General features: G+C 41.8%; 1 protein-coding gene across 10 annotated transcripts in view; it reads right to left on the bottom strand.

The window, feature by feature from the left end:
• Positions 1 to 9,588, bottom strand: part of LOC106562332 (pleckstrin homology domain-containing family A member 7) — a 178,050-nt gene extending 168,462 nt beyond the window's left edge. For all 10 annotated transcript variants that reach the window (XM_045689235.2, XM_045689241.2, XM_082957834.1 and 7 more), the window contains exons 1-3: positions 9,449 to 9,588; positions 9,263 to 9,339; positions 9,092 to 9,149 (exon numbers count right to left, since the gene is read on the bottom strand). In XM_045689235.2, the coding sequence (XP_045545191.1) occupies positions 9,092 to 9,149; positions 9,263 to 9,339; positions 9,449 to 9,531 (218 nt within the window). In that variant the 5' untranslated portion in view covers positions 9,532 to 9,588. The remainder of the gene's footprint in view (positions 1 to 9,091; positions 9,150 to 9,262; positions 9,340 to 9,448) is intronic.
• Positions 9,589 to 19,412: the final 9,824 nt, after the last annotated feature.

The following is a 19,412-nucleotide window of genomic DNA, read 5'->3' as shown; positions in this document are numbered from 1 at the left end:
TAAATACCTCTCTCAGTCTGAGCAGAAAGAATTCTAAAGAAATGCAAGTCAGGAATATAGTGTCAGATTAAAGTAACAGCCAAAGAGCGCTGGTCCACTCTGAAACAGGAGAGGTTATCTAACTAACCCACCATGTTAGAGAGCACTAGGCAGACCTCCATTCCTCCACTGGCCTACATGTAAATTAATGTGAGTTTTACTACGACCGCGCTGCCTGTCTCAACAATCCCTTCTTTGTACTCGAGCTCCGCTGGTTTCCACCAGCAACCCGCTACACAACCAGCAGACCGTTGTCACGGCAGCGCCATGTGGACTTGGATTCCGCTCAGCCTGTCACAGCATGCTCCATGGACAGCAGGGGGGAGGAGGGAAGAGGGGGACCCCAAAAACCTATACAGACAGCTCCATCCAATGATTATGGGAGACTTCAACCTAAAGTGCTACTGTTTGGATGAAACCTCGACCACATCTATGTCAGTCATGGAGTAAATATGACTGTGGTTTGAAAAGAGTTTCGCTTTTCGACAGGGGCTAAAAGTTATATAAAGCTCTACTTCACAGTTGACTGTCATATTTCTGAGAGACTGGAGGTTTGATGAATTAACCAGCCCATGCCTCCACTCATGGTGATAATTAGCTGAGTGCTAGGGTGACCGGGCAGGCAGGTGGGCTATGCATTCAACGCCCATGATTACCTTAAAGACACATGGGACAAATGTAGAAAAACCTGGCGCCATCCAAGATGTCAGTAAATCAAATGAAGCTCTGATGTGGCCGGTCCACTGTGAAGTATTGAAGAGCCCACCATTAGGTGAAATAACAGAAGCCACATCAGCAGAAATGAATGATTCCCCAATGAGGGATAATAAAGAGGCCAAGCACATCACAAGGACAAACTCAACATCTCTCATTGGCTCTTCCAAGACATGAACACATGTTCATATTAAAACGGTTAAAGACATTTAAAAAGTCCTTGGTTGCACATGTAGTTACTTGGAATCTACAGTTCCGGACCTGGTGTAATTACATGCAACTACACTGCAGCAACTAAGTGATTTGATTAACCTTAGGTAAAGTAGCAGTAGAGTGGAACAAAGAGAACACTTTTTCTGTTCTGAACTTGGGAAGAGTGTGTCCAGTTTGAATTGTGTTGAAACCACAGCCATACTTTATGGGAATTCTAATGTGAGAAGAGGGTTGTAGGACAGTCGTGACTTGGCCTGTCCCTGTCGTCTGTTTGGTTCTCAGAAATCTGCTGTTACCTAACCCACCAATGTTAAAACAGCACAATGACAAAGACACAATGTCCAGCTAGAGCCAGAGAAGAAGACCAAAACAGGATCCTTGCTTCCATCAAGTCATTTCAGCAACAAATAACCAATTGATTTTACAGCCAGGCTGACATTTGGGCCATCATACATCTCCGGGTTGGCCTGTTGTTCTCTTTCCTCAGAGGCCAGAGAGACGGGCACAATGACTCCCTTCATGCAGCACACAATCAAAGTGTCAGCTATAACAAATTTCTGCAATCATTTTCTTTGCCCTTTTAAAAACTCACATGTCTGAATGCCAGCTTCCTGCCTCAGTCATTTCTATAGTGTTTACATAAGGTCCGTTGCATTGTCTGTGTTACGAGTCCTCCATCTCAGAGCAACACAATTCCAATGCAACATAGGGAGCAAGACAGCAGCACAGACAATCTCAATCTATGATATGATCTTGCACTGGGCTGTTTAGTTGGCAGGTGGGAGGACATGGATATCAGTGCATTGCACACAGGTTGGTGCGTGTTGTGCTGAATCAGCTATACTCCCACGGTCCCACCAGACTGAGTCTGTCTGAGACTACTGAGGAACACACCAGACTTGAATGGGCATCCACCCATCCACACCAGTGTTGCTAAGCACTAGAAAGCATCTGTCTGCAACCACAGAACACTTTCATTAGTTATCAATGAGTTATTAATTAGTTATTACAACTGCTTTGAGTCAGGAGATATTAACAATATTAACACAATCGTGTAATACTGAGGCTCATGTTTGTGCTGTGTGCCGCTTGGAACAGACTTTGTTTGCTCCCAATCATTTCCTACATTCAACAAACTATTCACACAAACAAGAATACAACCATAGCAGTACAAAGCACTTTATGGCAGGCTCTCTGACTGGGGCAAGTGAGGCAAACTAAAAGGGGCATGACTGTGGACAGAGTTTCCAGTGTTTTCCAAAAGTACATAGAGTAGCCAGACAAATAGAAAAAGTAGCCAGCCAGACGCTCAACATTTTTTGCCGAAAGAGCTCTATTTTTGTGGCCTCTGTTACATGATTCCACTTGAAATACACAGGAAAACTATTGAATACTTTATTGAATTTACCTCCCAGATTGTAAAAATGATTTGTGGTATTGTGTAGAAAGACATGACTTTACAATTGAAATGACTGAAAACGTATGAATTCAGTGTATTGTTAGTTGTTTTGGATATTGTCTAGGTCTATGTAACGGTCTTGAGACGACAAACGCTGGGAGACGGGAGGCAAGTACAAGGTGAGGATTTAATAATAAATAGACATGAAACAAAGCAAAAACAGGGTGCGGACAAGAGAAACAAAAAAAATATCAATGCAGACACGGGGATGAAACTGAGGAAGTGACAGATATAGCAGAGGCAATCAATGAAATTATGCAGTCCAGGTGAGTCCGATGAAGCGCTGGTGCGTGTAACGATGGTGACAGATGTGCGTAATGATGAGCAGCTTGGCGGCTTCGAGAGCCAGAGAGGCGGAGCGGGTGCAGACGTGACAGTCTAGGACTAGGCCTAGATGATCAGGACTATTTTCTAAGTCAGAAAACATTAAACCTTTTTAAACATTTAACATGTCTCTTGAGATTTAAGTCTTATTTACAGTTTTACTGCAATATATGCCATAATAATGTTCTTCAAAATATACATTTTATTCAAACAAAAATAGAGTAAATAAATTAAAGGTTGTTTGTCCAGGTTTTGGTTTTTCACAGTTTTAGGTTTTCGCTCTCAAAATCACACTTTTTTATTAAAATAAATTAATTGGAGTTCAAAATCCACAACAATGTTTAAACCACATCCGGAGACCACTTTTGAGGTCTGGGAAAAAACTGAGACATTCAGATTTTGGGGTGTAATTACCCTTTAATTAAAGTGTGCACCTAGTAAGAGGTTTATGTTTAGCTGTGTTTGTAGCAAACGTGATGAGTTTGCAAAACAAATACCCATTGGATCGATGAAAATAATTATGATATCATTCTGCCAGGTAAGAATATGCTACTTTGTAGTTAACATTTAATGTTTTTTGGGAAAGCCTTTCCATCTACCAGAAGACTGTTTTCATTAACATCTTCGCTAATGGCTAGACTCACGCAATGTACACACACAGGGGTAAGCTTGGCACACTGGTATTTGGAGAGTTTCTCTCATAACGCAGATCTTCTCAAGCTCTGTCAAGTTGGATGGGGAGCATTGCTGTACAGCTATTTTCAGGTCTCTCCAGAGATGTTTGATCGGGTTCAAGTCCGGGCTCTGGCTGGGCCACTCAAGGACATTCAGAGATTTGTTTTCCGAAGCCACTCTTGCATTGTCTTGGCTGTGTGTTTAGGGTCATTGTCCTGTTGGAAGGTGAACCTTCGTCCCAGTCTGTGGTCCTGAACGCTCAGGAGCAAGATTTCATCAAGGATCTCTCTGTACTTTGCTCTGTTCATCTTTGCCTTGATCCTGACTTGTCTCCCAGTCCCTGCCGCTGAAAAACATACCCACAGCATGATACTATCACCACCATGCTTCACCATAGGGATGGTGCCAGGTTTCCTCCAGACGTGAAGTTCAATCTTGGTTTCATCATGGTCTGAGAGTCCTTAAGGTGCCTTTTGGCAAACTCCAAGCGGGCTGTCATTTGCCTTTTACTGAGGTGTGGCTTCCGTCTGGCCGCTCTACCATAAAGGCCTGATTGGTGGAGTGCTGCAGAGATGGTAGTCCTTCTGGAAGGTTCTCCCATCACCAAAGGGGAACTCTGGAACTCTGTCGGAGTGACCATCGGGTTCTTGGTCACCTCCCTGACCAAGGCCCTTCTCCCCCGATTGCTCAGTTTGGCCGGGCGGCCAACTCTAGGAAGAGTCTAGGTGGTTCCAAACTTCTTCCATTTAAGAATGATGGAGGCCACTGTGTTCTTGGGGACCTTCAATGCTGCAAACAATTTTTCGAACCCTTCCCCAGATCTGTGCCTCGACACAATCCTGTCTCGGAGCTCTACGGACAATTCCTTCGACCTCATGGCTTGGTTTTTGCTCTGACATGCACTGTCAACTGTGGGACGTTATATAGACAGGTATGTGCCTTTCCAAATCAAGTCCAATCATTTGAATTTACCACAGGTGGACTCCAATCAAGTTGCAGAAACATCAAAAGGATGATCAATGGAAACAGGATGCACCTGAGCTAAATTTTGAGTCTCATAACTAAGAGTCTGAATACTTATGTAAATAAGGTATCTGTTTTTTGGTTTTTATACATTTGCAAACATTTCTAAAAACCTGTTTTTGATTTGTCTTTATGGGGTATTGTGTGTAGATTGATGAAGGAAATAAATAATTTTATCAATTTTAGAATAAGGCTATAACGTAACAAAATTTGGAAAAGGGAAAGGGGTCAGAATACTTGCAAATTCACAAGCATCATGCTCTCTCCTCTCTGAAAGAAATTAGACCGCAACCAGAGATCTGTATATGAGGAGATGCTCATGTCTCCACCCTAACAATGGGAGTAGTTGTCCCAAAGGTGGGAAGACAGGCGACAAGCTTAGGTCCAAAATAAGCCCACAGACATGCATTGGGCTTGTTTTGGACAGATTTTGGTGACAGTGAAACCTCTCCCTTCGCCTCTTCCTCTCTGCTACGCTTCCCCATTATTGCTTGCTTTCTGACTGACAGGCACCTATCCTATCAATAGATCGCTAGAAGATGCATATCGTTCATACTAGCAGGAGAGGGCTCGACGGACTAGCGAATTGAAACTGTTAAATGAAAAGTAGCCTAGTTAAAATGAAGTGGGAAATGTAGCCGGCTGAAAATGAGTCTGTAACCGGCTAATAAGCTGACAGCCGGTGCTAATGGAAAACACTGATTCAAAGACAGTACAATATGAAGGCTAAAACTGCTTCTCCAATAGAAATTGTCTAGCTAAGCTCATGCGTAGAAAAACGTCATCGGGTCTAACAGTCATTTTGCGCCAAACTCTGAATGTGCAGGCGGTCAAATCAAAGCCACTCCTTTGCTGTGTCAATTTGTCTAACTACTGATGACATTGGCTCCAATCTAGGTTTTGCTGCTAGATTTTGAGAAAATTAACAACTAAGGAAGAATTGTTCACTGATCTCATTGACTTCTCAAACCCCGGCCTGGTCTGTTTGGTCTGTTTCACAAGTGTTCCCGGAAGTCCCGTGATGTTGCGCCTCTGGGTTTAGTAACTCTGTGAATGAGTTGCTACCCACCAGAAACCACCAATGGTGGGAGGAGTCCTCCTTCCATTGGTTCACAATGAGGGACCACTGCTCATGCATTCTCTATGTCTACACTTGCTTTACAGTATCAATCAATCAAATGTATTTTTACATCAGCAGATGTCACAAAGTGCTATACAGAAACCCAGCCTAAAACCCCAAACAGCAAGCAATGCAGATGTAGAAGCACGTGGCTAGGAAAAGTAGACTTGTCAGTTGTCATTGTTAACTTAATTTATCAGTTGGTTTTCAGAGTGGTCTGTTATCTGCTCTGTGTGTTTCTCCCTTTTCCAGGGACCCATCTGCTACATACTGGCAGCCACAGCCTACAGAATTGATTCCCATCAACAAACATGATGTGAAACACTGCAGAAGGAAATACCCAGCTAGATAATGCAAATGGCTCTCTACTGAGTGTCTGGGTAAACACATACAATTCTGTAGAGAGAGTGGTTTAATGTTACTTCTACAAACATAGCACAGCCTGGTAGTAGCCAAAAGAAAGGCAAAGACTGACAGAATGCTCTGGTAGATATGGTGGATTGGTTTTTGGGAGCCATAATCATTTTGTGGAAAGAGAAAGTGTGACTTTGGGGATCCTGTTCTCGCTCCCTACAGACTGTAATCATGCTATACATCTCTGTCACCATATGGTCACAGACACATTAGCCCCTCTCCTGCCCCTTCCCCAGCCACACACACAAACACACAGCTAATGGAGAGAGTAGAGGTCTTGCGTATTGGAGGGTGTGAGCTGAATTTCAATAGATTTCTTTCAGTCCTGCTTGGCATTTCCCTTTATTTTCTAAATTATGTGGGCAGAAAGCAAGAGTTAATTGGCATGAGAACTTCAACAGAGCATCAATATAGCCTGTCAATCTATTGTGATGTCAGTAATCAAATCACAATATATTGTGATGCAAAACTGAACCATACATGTTCAAACACTCCATGCAGGCGTATCCGTGGGACAGATGGGAAATTACATCACATCACATCAGTGTGTGTGTGTGTGTGTGTGTGTGTGTGTGTGTGTGTGTGTGTGTGTGTGTGTGTGTGTGTGTGTGTGTGTGTGTGTGTGTGTGTGTGTGTGTGTGTGTGTGTGTGTGTGTGTGTGTGTGTGTGTGTGTGTGTGTCGTAAAGCAGCATCATGTATGTGTTCAGTCCTCTCTCTTCCTCAAACACAGATGCTCTAAATAGAAAGAATGTAGGATATTATCTAGCTACAGATACAGAAGATAAGCAAACATGACCTTACTCCAAACAATATAGGATTAGGTTACGTTGGTGAAAGACAATCATATTTTCATTCATCTCACCTTTGGGGAGTTCTGTCGAAATAACAGGAAATGCATTTCAAGGTGCTGGTTTATAATAGGCCTGTGTAATTTCTGTCTGAAACCTAAAGTAAGCATAGGCTACTGATGCATACGTTAGGCTAAAAGTGTAAAGACAGCAGTCTATGATTTTACAAACTATAGATACATTTCTTAATAAATCATAATAAAATGGTCCTGAAAAATACAATTAGTGGTTGGCAATCGGTGAAGGCTCCTCAGAGGAAAAAGGGGAGGACCATCCTCCTCAGTGAATTTCATAAAAATTAAAATGGTAAAACATTAAAAAAGTTATACTAAATATAATCATGTCACCAAATAAACACACTATTTTGCAAAGAAGGTCTACAGTAGAACCATGCTGTAGCTACAGCTAGCTTCCGTCCTCCTCTGGGTACATTGACTTCAATACAAAACCTAGGAGGCTCATGGTTCTCACTCCCTTCCATAGACTTACACAGTAATTATGACAACTTCCGAAGGATGTCCTCCAACCTATTAGAGCTCTTGCAGCATGATCTGACATGTTGTCCACCCAATCAAAGGATCAGATAATTAATCTAGTATTGAAAGCATAGGCCACAGCTAGCTAGAACTGCAGTGCATAAAATGTGGTGAGTAGTTGACTCAAAGAGAGAGAAAGACAGTAGTTGAACAGTTTTGAATAAAATAACTTATTCCAAAATGAAAGAGAAGCAAGAGAGAAATAGAGAGAGATTGTCATTTTAATATTTTTTCACTTTCAGTTTCACTTAACGTTACTTAGCTAGCAAATACAGCTAGCTAGTTTAGCCTACTGGAACACCCTGCTCAAACAGAGGGATGCTATGTTAGCTACCTGGCTATGACTTTCCAACACATGGAACAAGGTAAGCTTTTGGTTTTACTAATTTAATTCCAGCGGGGCCCGCCGGTGTAACTGCTTACTGACTGTACACTGTAACGTTACTGTATTATTGTAGTGGGTTTACTAACGTGTTAGTTCTATTAGCTATGCTGACTATGACATTACTTTAGCTAATATGTGACAACGATGTTGCTGTGTGTAGCGGTTTGGCTTGATGTGCTGTGCATTGAAGTCCAGAAGCAAAGAGAAGAGGTGAGAGGAGAGCGCATAGATGCTAGAATGATTACAATGTGGCTGCTATGAAAGTGAACTGTGTTTACACATGGTCAGGGGTGTATTCATTCCACCTATTCTGTTGAAAAAAAAATCTTAAACGGAAGCAAACTGAACAAAACAGGGATAAACATACCTGAATTTGTCCAATAGAAACTCTAGTTTGCAACTGTTGGACTAATGATTACACCCTATATCAACAGGCAAGAGTGTGCAAGGCTGTATTGAATGTCACTGTCTGTCACCTCAAATTTGTCTCTTGACCTGTGTGCACCTGTTGTAAACTTTCATTCATAGGCTAAATTTGAGTATCATGTTGTAGCCTAAACCTATTGCTGTTACATTGAACTGGGTGAATGGAATATGAATGACAGTCATCTAATTTGCTGTAATAAAATAAGGCCATGCTCATGAAAAAAAAGTCTTAAACGGCTGTGACCGCCACTGTTGACAATGACATTGCAAGATACCGTATCATATAAAGCCTGAATAGCCTAACATAGCAGAAATCCCTGAGTAAACATTTGCATGAGGTAGTAGGCTATGCTATACAGCATTTGCTTTCGTTTAGCCTGTAGCCAAATAGTGGTCCAGTGGGTAGCCTAGTGGTTAGAACGTTGGCCTAATAACCGGATGGTAGCAAGATCGAATCCCCGAGCTGACAAAGTACAAATCTGTCGTTCTGCCCCTGAACAAGGCAGTTAACCCACTGTTCCCCGGTAGGCTGTCATTGAAAATAAGATTTTGTTCTTAACTGACTTGCCTAGTAAATAAATAAATATGGGGCTAGTCAGGAGCAATAGGCTACTCTGTGACATTCAGAAATTATCAATCAAATCAACAAACCAGTGCGTTGTGTCCTAGTGCAACATTGTATCCATGAACACCTGGGGTATTTTTATGTGTAACCATGAGAAAGAAAGTGATGGTTTGCATTGCAACGTCATCATTGCTCAACCCGCTGCAATTGATGCATTTAAAAGACTGCATGCCTTCAAGCGTGCTACCGACACAACAATACTCCTACAGCTATGAGCTATTTGAGCTCGAATCGGACGTTATTGGAGTCACGCACATCCCATACATTAACAACATAAAGCTGCACTCACTTAATGAAGTAGCTGGCCCCCTCGTCCGAGAATCCTTCTTCCCATCCCAGTGGTAAATCTAAAACATTAATACAATGGGCTGCGTGAATCTATACATATCTAGATGCGGTAGGCTAAAGCACAATGTGCACAGCAGTCATGAAATATCGTATTATTAATTCCTGCGCGTACCTGATCGTATCATGTGTCCAGAGTTGACAGGTTCACCCGTACGGGGATGGAGCCAAGTAGTGCTGTGAGTTTTATCACTGAAAGAAACAAGACACCTGTTACTGGACGAGGATAACGTGAATAACTGCGTAATTAACCCGTTTCATCAGTAAAACTTAAAGTTAAAACATCACAGTGCATGCTCACTTGATGAAGAAGACCCTGCCATCTCGATAAACTCCATAGGACCAGTGGTCAGGTAGAGTGTCCCGCCCGAGCGGTGCCGCCATGATCCCGGCTTCTTGTTCAAGCTATTTCATTCTCTTCTCCCCTCCGCAGAGTTTTCAGACCAATGATCACCGCTAGGGCTGTAGACTTTTAAAGGGGAAGACCAAACTTGTAAAAAGTCCTAAAGCCAGCGCGTCTTTGTGCCACTTTTAGCCGACGAAAAGGAGGGTAGACATACCAAAGCGTGCGTGGTTGGCTGTGGTTGAATCAATCAAAACATGGTTCTCCAATTCAGTTCAATCAAGCGCAGTATTGTTATGCATCACAAGGGTGCAGCTACAGTAATTACACATAAGGAATGCGTTGAAAATATTTCAGCATTAACGCCCTGTTATTTGAGAAGATTAACATTCCTAAACAATAGTCCATCACACGTAAATTTCAAAACTCAACTGAATGATTTTTCCTGCAATAATGACGTCACCTACAGTAGCCTAAACTACAAATGATATAGCGTTTCCTGATTAATCTAAGATAGACTTTAAGCCTATGACCTGTGGAACATACAGGTAGCTGGCAAAATAAAGACAACACCAACATATAGTGTCTTAATAGGGCGTTGGGCCACCACGAGCCGCCAGAACGGCTTCAATGCACCTTGGCATAGATGTGTCTGGATCTCTATTGGAGGGATGCGTCATTCCATTATTTAGTGTTTTGTTGATGGTGGGGGAAGCCCTGGTCCATAATCTCCCATACAGTATTCACACCACTTGATTTTTTCCCACAATTTGTTACGTTACAGCCTTATTCTAAAAATGATGAAATTATTTTTCCCCTCATAAATCTACACACAATATTCCATAATGACAAAGCAAAAAACGTTTATTTTTGCTCATTTATTAAGAATTTAAAACATAAATATCTTATTTACATAAGTGTTCATACCATTTGCTATGATACTCGAAATTGAGCTCAGGTGCATCCTGTTTCCATTGACAAACCTTGAGATGTTTCTACAACTTGATTGGAATCCACCAGTGCAAAATGCAATTGATTGGACATGATTTGGAAAGCAACACACCTGTCTATATAAGGTCCCACAGTTGACAGTGCATGTCAGAGCAAAAACCAAGCCATGAGGTCAAAAGGAATTGTCCGTAGAGCTCCGAGACAGGATTGTGTCAAGACAGATCTGGGGAAGGGTACCAAAAAATGTCTGCAGCATTGAAGGTCCCCAAGTACACAATGGCCTCCATCATTCTTAAATGGAAGAAGTTTGGAACAACCAAGGCTCTTCCTAGAGCTGGCCGCCCTGTGGAGGTGGGAGAACCTTCCAGAAGGACAACCATCTTTGCAGCACTCCACCAATCAGGCCTTTATGGTAGAGTCGCCAGACGGAAGCCACTCCTTAGTAAAAGGCACATGACAGCCCACTTGGAGTTTGCCAAAAGGCACCTAAAGACCATGAAAAACAAGATTCTCTGGTCTACTGAAACCAAGATTGAACTCTTTTGCCTGAATGCCAAGCTTCACGTCTGGAGGAAACCTGGCACCATCGCTACGGTGAAGCATGGTGGTGGCAGCATTATGCTGTGGGAATGTTTTTTAGCGGCAGGGACTGGGAGACTAGTCAGGATCGAGGGAAAGTTGAACAGAGCAAAGTACAGAGAGATGCTTGATGAAAACCTTCTCCAGAGTGCTCAGGACCACCGACTGGGGCAACGGTTCACCTTCCAACATGACAACAACCCTAAGTACACAGCCAAGACAAGGCAGGAGTGGCTTGGGACAAGTCTCTGAATGTCCTTGAGTGGCCCAGCTAGAGCCCAGACTTGAACCCGATCGAACATTTCTGGAGATAGCTGAAAATAGCTGTGCAGCAAAGCTCCCAATAGAACCTGACAGAGCTGGAGAGGATCTGCAGAGACAAATGGGAGAAACTCCCCAAATACAGGTGTGCCAAACTTGTAGCGTCATACCCAAGAAGACTCAAGGCTGTAATCGCTGCCAAAGGTGCTTCAACAAAGTACTGAGTAAAAGGTCTGAATACTTATGTAAACTTTTTCAAAGTCACTGAGATCTCTTCTTCCAACCATGGGTACCCAAAATAATGGCCAACATTTTTATACATGACCCTAAGCATGAAGGGATGTTAGTTGCTTAATTAACTCAGAAACCACATATGTGTGGAAGAATTGCTATCAATATACTTTGTATCCCTCATTTACTCAAGAGTTTCCTTTATTTTGGCAGTTACCTGTAAGGTTATCGAACATTTGTGCCACTTTCACGTGGTAGTTGGAAGTAGGAAACTCATTTCTGACTTGCTAATTGATTGTAGCTATAGACTTGCCGCCAGGGGTGTCATGCACCCCAAAAATCTAAGGAGGCACAAAGTAGGTGAGGAAGTCTTGGGGGTGGTCCAGGTCCCCCTACCATAAGTTGGAGAATTTAGCGTTTTTCAAACACCTGAAACAGCATTTTCCTGCAATTTAGAGCCATAATCATTATACTTAAATCTGTCAAATATGTATATTTTTCTGCATATCTATGCATACCTCTTGAGCTGTCTGTATCATCCTGAAAAAAAATAAAGAAACCTGCTTCTTTGCTTCTCTGCTAAAATCTGGGTAAAAGATTGAAAGGAATGTGAGTCTTATTCAGAACAGTTATTGCTTGCTTTTCTAAAGTCTACCAACCTTGCCAGCAGACATGCCAGCTAAGATAGTTAGACAATCTCTAACTTGATAGCCTGAAATGGCTTCTTGGTAGCTAGTTACAGGGTTGGGAGATTGGGAACCTATCTGGGCTAGCTAAAGCCAACTTCATAAAATTGCTAGATGGCAACTACAGAGAAACAACAGGACAAATCTGATGGGTATGATGCTTCTGCGTACCGCTTTCAACCAGTTAGCAAGTAGTACATTTCCGAGTTTCCTAGTTACAACCAGCACGTGAACGCGGCATATGTACGTATAAATTGGCCATAAATACAGCTAGGGCATTATAACTTATACAAAGTTTGTGTTGTTAATTTGTAACACAGGACACATGATAAGATTGTGTTTCATTCTAGTGTGGTGCAAAATACATAGCACATAATAAACTATTCAACCTGGTCGGCAAAATGAGTCTCTCTATATAACAGATTAAATGTACAGATGTAGGATCTTAATTTGAGCCAGTTTGCTACATACAGCAGGAAATGTGAATTATGTGGATTATAATTTATGGACATTTTTGTAGGGGTTCATACATTTTTCGTTAGGACAAATCAAGTCTGAAATATCAAAGTGGAAATGACAAACTTTAGAAGCATTTTAAACTTAAATAGGGTGAATTCGTAATGCGTGGGACATCATATAAACTGGGACAGCTTAATCCTGATGCGTTTATTCCTTGGTCTGAGAAGAGAAAATCAAAACTATTGTTACTAAGCCTTTGCAGAGAAATAGGGTTGCAAAGGGTCAGAAACTTTCTGGTAAATTTCTGGAATTTTTCTGGAAATTTTCCATGGGAAGTTAAGCCCTGGAATTTGGGGAATTTTGCTTAAATTCATCAAAAAAGTTAACTTTTTGTGGGATACACATAAGGCAATTCTAGGTCTTGTGGCATAGATTGGTTAAACTATCCCCAATTCAATGGAATTGCAACCCTCTGCATGCGCAGTGCATTCTTCCATCACATGTACAGCTGATTCTCATGATCTTGCACACTAATGAGATGCTATTGAGCCCACACTACTACACTGTCTGAGCCTAGGACTACATGCTTTCTGGTAAGTTTTGATTACAGTACTGGATGGGGTGAATATATTTTATACGACATACATTATTTTTTGTTAACTAGTAAATAGTAGCCTACAGCAAAGTGTGTTTAAATCATTTCTAACTTGTTAACAATTTCAGCTAGTTAGTTTTTGCTACCATGTGGGTTTTAGCTTGCTTGAGCCTGCTAACTGAAGTGTTAGTTCACCTGTTTCCATACATGTTTCATTTTAAAACATTTATCTTACAAAGGAGTTGTTTAATCTAACTCCTTAACTATTTATCTGTACATGGATTTTTTTTTTTACTAATTTCTTTCTAATCTTTACAGGAAAATGCCACGGGCACTATCTGATGTGTGGAGACATTTCACTGCAGCTAATGTAGAAGGAAAAGCTGTGTACATTTGCAAATACTGTGACAAATCATATGTGAAGAATGCAACAAAGATGCAGAATCATCTGGCCAAGTGCATAAAGTTCCCTCAGCGCTCACAACAAACATCCTCTGACAAAAGTCTTTCTACCTCTATTCGAGGTGAAAATGATGAATCCGACACCTTATCGATAGCAACAGCTCATGGTCCTCCTGGAATCAAGGTTTTTTTTTACTCAATGGAGGAACATGGTCAGAGAAATGCTGATGAATGTCTTGCTCGAGCTGTGTATGCAACTGGTTCACCTCTGATGCTCACAGGCAATGTGTATTGGAAGAGATTTCTGAATGTTCTTCACCCAGCATACACCCCTCCAACCAGACATGCTTTATCTACTAATTTGCTGGATGCAGAGTTCAACAGAGTTCAAGTGAAGGTCAAGCAAATCATAGGGAAAGCAGACTGTATGGCAATCATCTCTGATGGGTGGTTGAATGTTCGTGGGCAAGGAATAATTAACTACATCATCTCCACTCCTCAACCAGTATTCTACAAGAGCACAGACACATCAGTCTCTACATTGCAGATGAGCTGAAGACAGTCATCAATTACCTTGGACCACAGAAGGTATTTGGTTGTGCTGCCAATGCATTGAATCTGCTCCTCAAGGACATCATGGCACTGAAAACAATGGATAAACTCTACTAGAGAGCCAAGGAAATGGTTAGGTATGTGAAGGGTCATAAAGTTATAGCAGCAATCTACCTCACCAAGCAAAGTGAGAAGAATAAGAGCACCACATTGAAGCTGCCCAGCAACACCCGTTGGGGTGGTGCTGTCATCATGTTTGACAGTCTCTTGGAGGGCAAGGAGTCTCTCCAATAAATGGCCATATCATAGTCTGCTGAAATGGACAGCTCCATCAAGAGGATCCTCCTGGATGATGTATTTTGGGAGAGAGTGGTAAGCAGCCCGAAACTCCTGAAAGCTATAGCAGTAGCCATTGCACGGATTGAGGGAGACAGTGCCATCCTCTCCGATGTTCAGACTCTGCTTGCAGATGTAAGAGAAGAAATCCATACTGCCCTGCTCACTTCACTGTTGATCCAAGCAGAGGAAACTGCAGTTCTGAAATGCATCAAAAAGCGTGAAGACTTCTGCCTGAACCCCATACACGCCGCAGTGTACATGTTGGACCCCAAGTATGCTGGCAAGAGCATTCTGTTTGGTGCAGAGATCAACAAGGCCTATGGTGTCATCACTACCGTGTCTCGCCACCTTGGCCTGGGTGAGGGCAAGTTTCTTGGCAGTCTGGCGAAGTACACTTCCAAGCAAGGGCTTTGGAATGGAGAGGCAATATGGCAGACGTGCCAATATATCTCATCAGCCACCTGGTGGAAGGGACTTTGTGGATCTGAGGCTCTTTCCCCTGTTTCCTCCATCATCCTCCAAATCCTACCAACATCAGCCGCCTCGGAGCGCAATTGTTCCTTGTTTGGGAACACACACACCAAAGCACGCTGACCAATACAAAGGTTGAAAAATTGGTGGCCTTCTGGGCAAATTTGAGGCTTTTTGAGCCTGACAACGAGCTATCCTCAAAAAGGTTGGAAAGTGACAGTGAAGATGAGGCCTCAGAGTCTGATGTTCAAGAGGTGGACATTGAGGAGGTCCAGGGAGAAGACATGGAAGCCTGAGAGGACGACAACCAAAGCTTTAGTTTCTCGACTATCATTTTACAGATGCATGTTGAAAACGTTTTTGGGAGATGCGATGGATCATTGGGGATCATTCAATATTCCCTTTCTTTTGTTGTTCAGTGAAATCATCCCATGTGAAGAGTTAACTCATTTAATTAAAGTTTGATTCATAACTAAATCGTTTTTTTATTTCTATTGGAAGGATTTAATCATATACAATTATGTCTACTTATGATAAGGTAAAAGGTTTATGTCTCCATATGGTATGGTAAATATATCCAATGCAAAAAAAAACATCTACATTTAAATGGTATTAATATTAATTCCCGTTAATTCCCACGGAAGGTTTTCACCTCTGAATATTCCCCAAAATGTGCAAGCCTATAGAGAAATCACATGATCAGAATCATATCACTTAATTGTGGGGTGAGCTTCAAACAGGAGCTCACCCCACGATGCACACGGAAAGATCAGTGACAATTATTTTTCTCCACTCATTTTTTAAAATTTAATTAAAATTGTAATAATTTTGAATCATCAGGGGGTGCTACAGCACCCTCAGCACCCTTACCTCCCATTGCTATGGAAACATCTTGAGGATTTCAGAAACATATCATGTGTTGGGCTAATATGTTGGATAGATGTTGAAAGAGGTTACAGAAAGATTCTCAACAACAAAATATTAATCAAATTACATCTACATCAGTATAGGCTATGTAAATCTGTATTTCTTTAATGGTAAATATTGCCTGAAGCTGCACTGTCAAAATTGGATACTGACAGAAATGTCCTAAAATATGCATCTGGCTGTGCTGTAATGGGACTATTATCCCATGCCTTACATGGTCCTCATAGTCCTCACACCCCAGGTCCAGCTGCTATCAGGTTTCTCTGAGTGAGAGAGTTCCCAATAACAAAAATACACTGACATGGCAGGACTTCTCTCAAGAGCAGGGCAAGTTCACAAAAAAAGAAGCAACTGCTCAGAAGGCCATTGTTGTCATCAGAGAAAGGCTATAAATAGCCAGCTTTATTGTGTGCTATGGCTGACAATATGTTAAATGGCAGTAAGTGAATTCATGATGAATCTACAATCCAACTCTCTGTGTGTGTGTGTGTGTGTGTGTGTGTGTGTGTGTGTGTGTGTGTGTGTGTGTGTGTGTGTGTGTGTGTGTGACAGTGTGTGATAGTGTGTGTGGCAGTGTGTGTGGCATGTACACACAAAGCTGGTTTAGCTGTGGATCTATCAGCTTCACGTCTCTCTCACTGCAGCTGCAGGCCTTAAGGACAGAGAGCCTTCCCAACCATGACACATTACAATAATGCTTACACTGCATCAAGCAGACCTGCCCAATTTCCTGATGCTTCCCATACATTTAACTTGGGGTGTGTGAAGCAATGCTCAAAGTCACAGTACAGAGTACACAGCAGGCTACATCTCTAAGTAAAGAGGGAAAAGAGCTGTATCACTGGACATCAAAAAAGGAAGACATCAACATATAATGTCTGGCCTCTCTCCAATGTCTTTATGACAACCTTTATTTTTACTATAGCCATTTGAATACACGTATTCCTCATGATTCAGAATGAGTGGATTACATCTCAATATATATGGGGTGGCAGGTAGCCTAGTGGTTAGAGCGTTGGGCCAGTAACCGAAAGGTTGCTAGATGGAATTCCTGAGCTGACAAGGTAAAAATATGTCATTCTGCCCTGAACAAGGCAGTTAACCCATTGTTCCTAGGCTGTCATTGTAAATAAGAATTTGTTCTTCACTGACTTGCCTAGTTAAATAAAGGTTAAATAAAAATTAGTACTACCAATGCAGTGTTTTATCTAAAAATGTTCTTACTGAACACAGTTTCCTGGTCCAATACATTTTTAAAACGACTAAAAGAAGACAAATAACTCTCCATATCCTCGTGGGCTTCCTGTTAGGTAAAGGTTATCAATCTCCTTCCTTCCTGGACTAAAACAACCCAGAGTACACTCCCAGGGAGCAGAAAGCATCAAACACCCCACTGCAATATAAATATTTGATCACTGAATCCCTATGGAGGAGGCTTTTCTGGCCTGTCCCCCATTGGTTTGATGTACTGTTCCTCTGGAATGATGGTGTGAAATCAAACACGCTTCTTCTCCAAACCCATTTGATTACAAATATATACATCAAATGAGCTCTTTTTGAAAACCTGCCTTGATGATCACTGCTTTGAGAGATGTATTGTTGTCTCTACCTTCTTGCCTTTGTGCTGTTGTCTGTGGCCGATAATGTTTATGCTATGTTTTGCGCTGCTACCATGTTGTGCTGCTACCATGTTGTTGTCATGTTGTGTGTTGCTGCCATGCAATGTTGTTGTCTTAGGTCTCTCTTTATGTAGTGTTGTGGTGTCTCTCCTGTCGTGATGTGTTTTGTCCTATATTTTTATCTTTAATCCCAGCCCGTCCCCGCAGGAGGCCATTTGCCAGGCCGTCATTGTAAATAAGAATTTGTTCATAACTGACTTGCCTAGTTAAGTACATTTTAAATACAATTTTAAATTAAAACAAACTAAGCCAGAAGTTGAAGAAAATGATGGAGGCTGGCATATTGAGGTTGTGTTTCCGTAGTGGTGGTGATCTGTCTTCATTGTTGACTCTGCAAACAATAGGTGAAGTTAAGTGAGCCAAATATCAAGCTGTTTTTTTTTCTTCCTCAGTATAACACACACAAATAACCATTTGAAATTATATTTTGTAAATGTCAATGGAACATAAAGAATAACTTATTGTTGCTGATGAGTGACAGGAACTCTCAGAGTAGTGATGTTATACCGCGTTCACATGCTAGTCAGAACAAGGAAACTCTGAAATGTCCATTTGCATGTGGAACGTGTATAACTACAACCAGTTAGCAAGTTGGATATTTCTGAGTTTCCTACTTCCCTCTAGCACATAAACGCTGCATTAGGCATTCAAAGCAAGGCTGCTGAGGGAGAGGGCCAGCGATGAGAGGTTGACAGCTCTCTGATCCCATGGGACCACAGTTATAGAGTCCTTGGACAACTCTTCTGACAATCTGCCTTTCTCATTCCACTGAATCCCTCTGCAGCAACTCAGTCCTGGAGACACACCACAAACTCTGAAAAACTGTATCTGCAAGTAGCAGTCTGAGGGGGGAAAAACATGAGCATTTTAACTGGGATCAGTCGCTGCACTGCACTAAGTCGTCTATACTGGGGTGGTGTGCATTCACCGAAAGCATTTCAGACAGAGAAAAACTCCAAACCATGAACCCTGGGGCAGAGGAGGACATAACACTGCAGTCCCCAGTCAACCTTTCTCCACTATTCTCTTTCTCCCTCTAATACACACGGTAGTGATGCACAGTCCTGCGCAGCTCTGCAGTATAGGCGCTGCTGCTGATTCCTGCCTCTCCACTGCCAGAGGCTCACAATGCAGCAAGGTGACTCAATGTTATCGTCCTCTCCTAGGAGGCAGCAGCTCCGGCTGAATCAGTGCTAGCTGAAGGGGCTATGCAGCAAATGCAATAAAGATCTTACAGGCAATCTGATATACCACACCAAGATGGCATTTCACTCCTCAGGCACTAAAACCATGCCCCTGTCCAACACAGATACTGATACACCAAGATATACTGATACACCAAGATATACTGATACAAAATCAATACAACGTGTGACACCTTCATTACCACCTTCTTTTAGCAGAATAAAGCTAGGCTCAGTAATGCATGTTAAATCTCCAGAAAAAAAAGATCACAGAACAGCTCACCCCTTAATAATGCTTCTATTTATAGGCTCCTGCTTTCAAGGAACTTTAGGAACCATATTGGTAAAATGATTTTAGACAATGTTTTCTTTGATTACTGACAGCCAAAATGTAGACATCTAAACCAGAGGCTATCAAATACTTACAATGATTAATGACAAATTAAAGATGAATATCTTTTGAAGTCACATAAGCAGAGACTAGTCTAATCATATGAATAATACTTCAGGGGGAAGATGACTCAGGACATAGAATAGAAGTTGGTGATGTTGAAGTGAATCATCTTCTGGCAGGTGTATGGTTCCATCTGGATGAAGAGTAAGTAC

This window comes from Salmo salar, chromosome 11, assembly GCF_965601325.2.
Source record: "Salmo salar chromosome 11, fSalSal1, whole genome shotgun sequence".
NCBI lineage: Eukaryota > Metazoa > Chordata > Actinopteri > Salmoniformes > Salmonidae > Salmo > Salmo salar.
The sequence above is the reverse complement of the archived record's forward strand: the minus strand, read 5'-3'. Positions and strand labels throughout refer to the sequence as shown.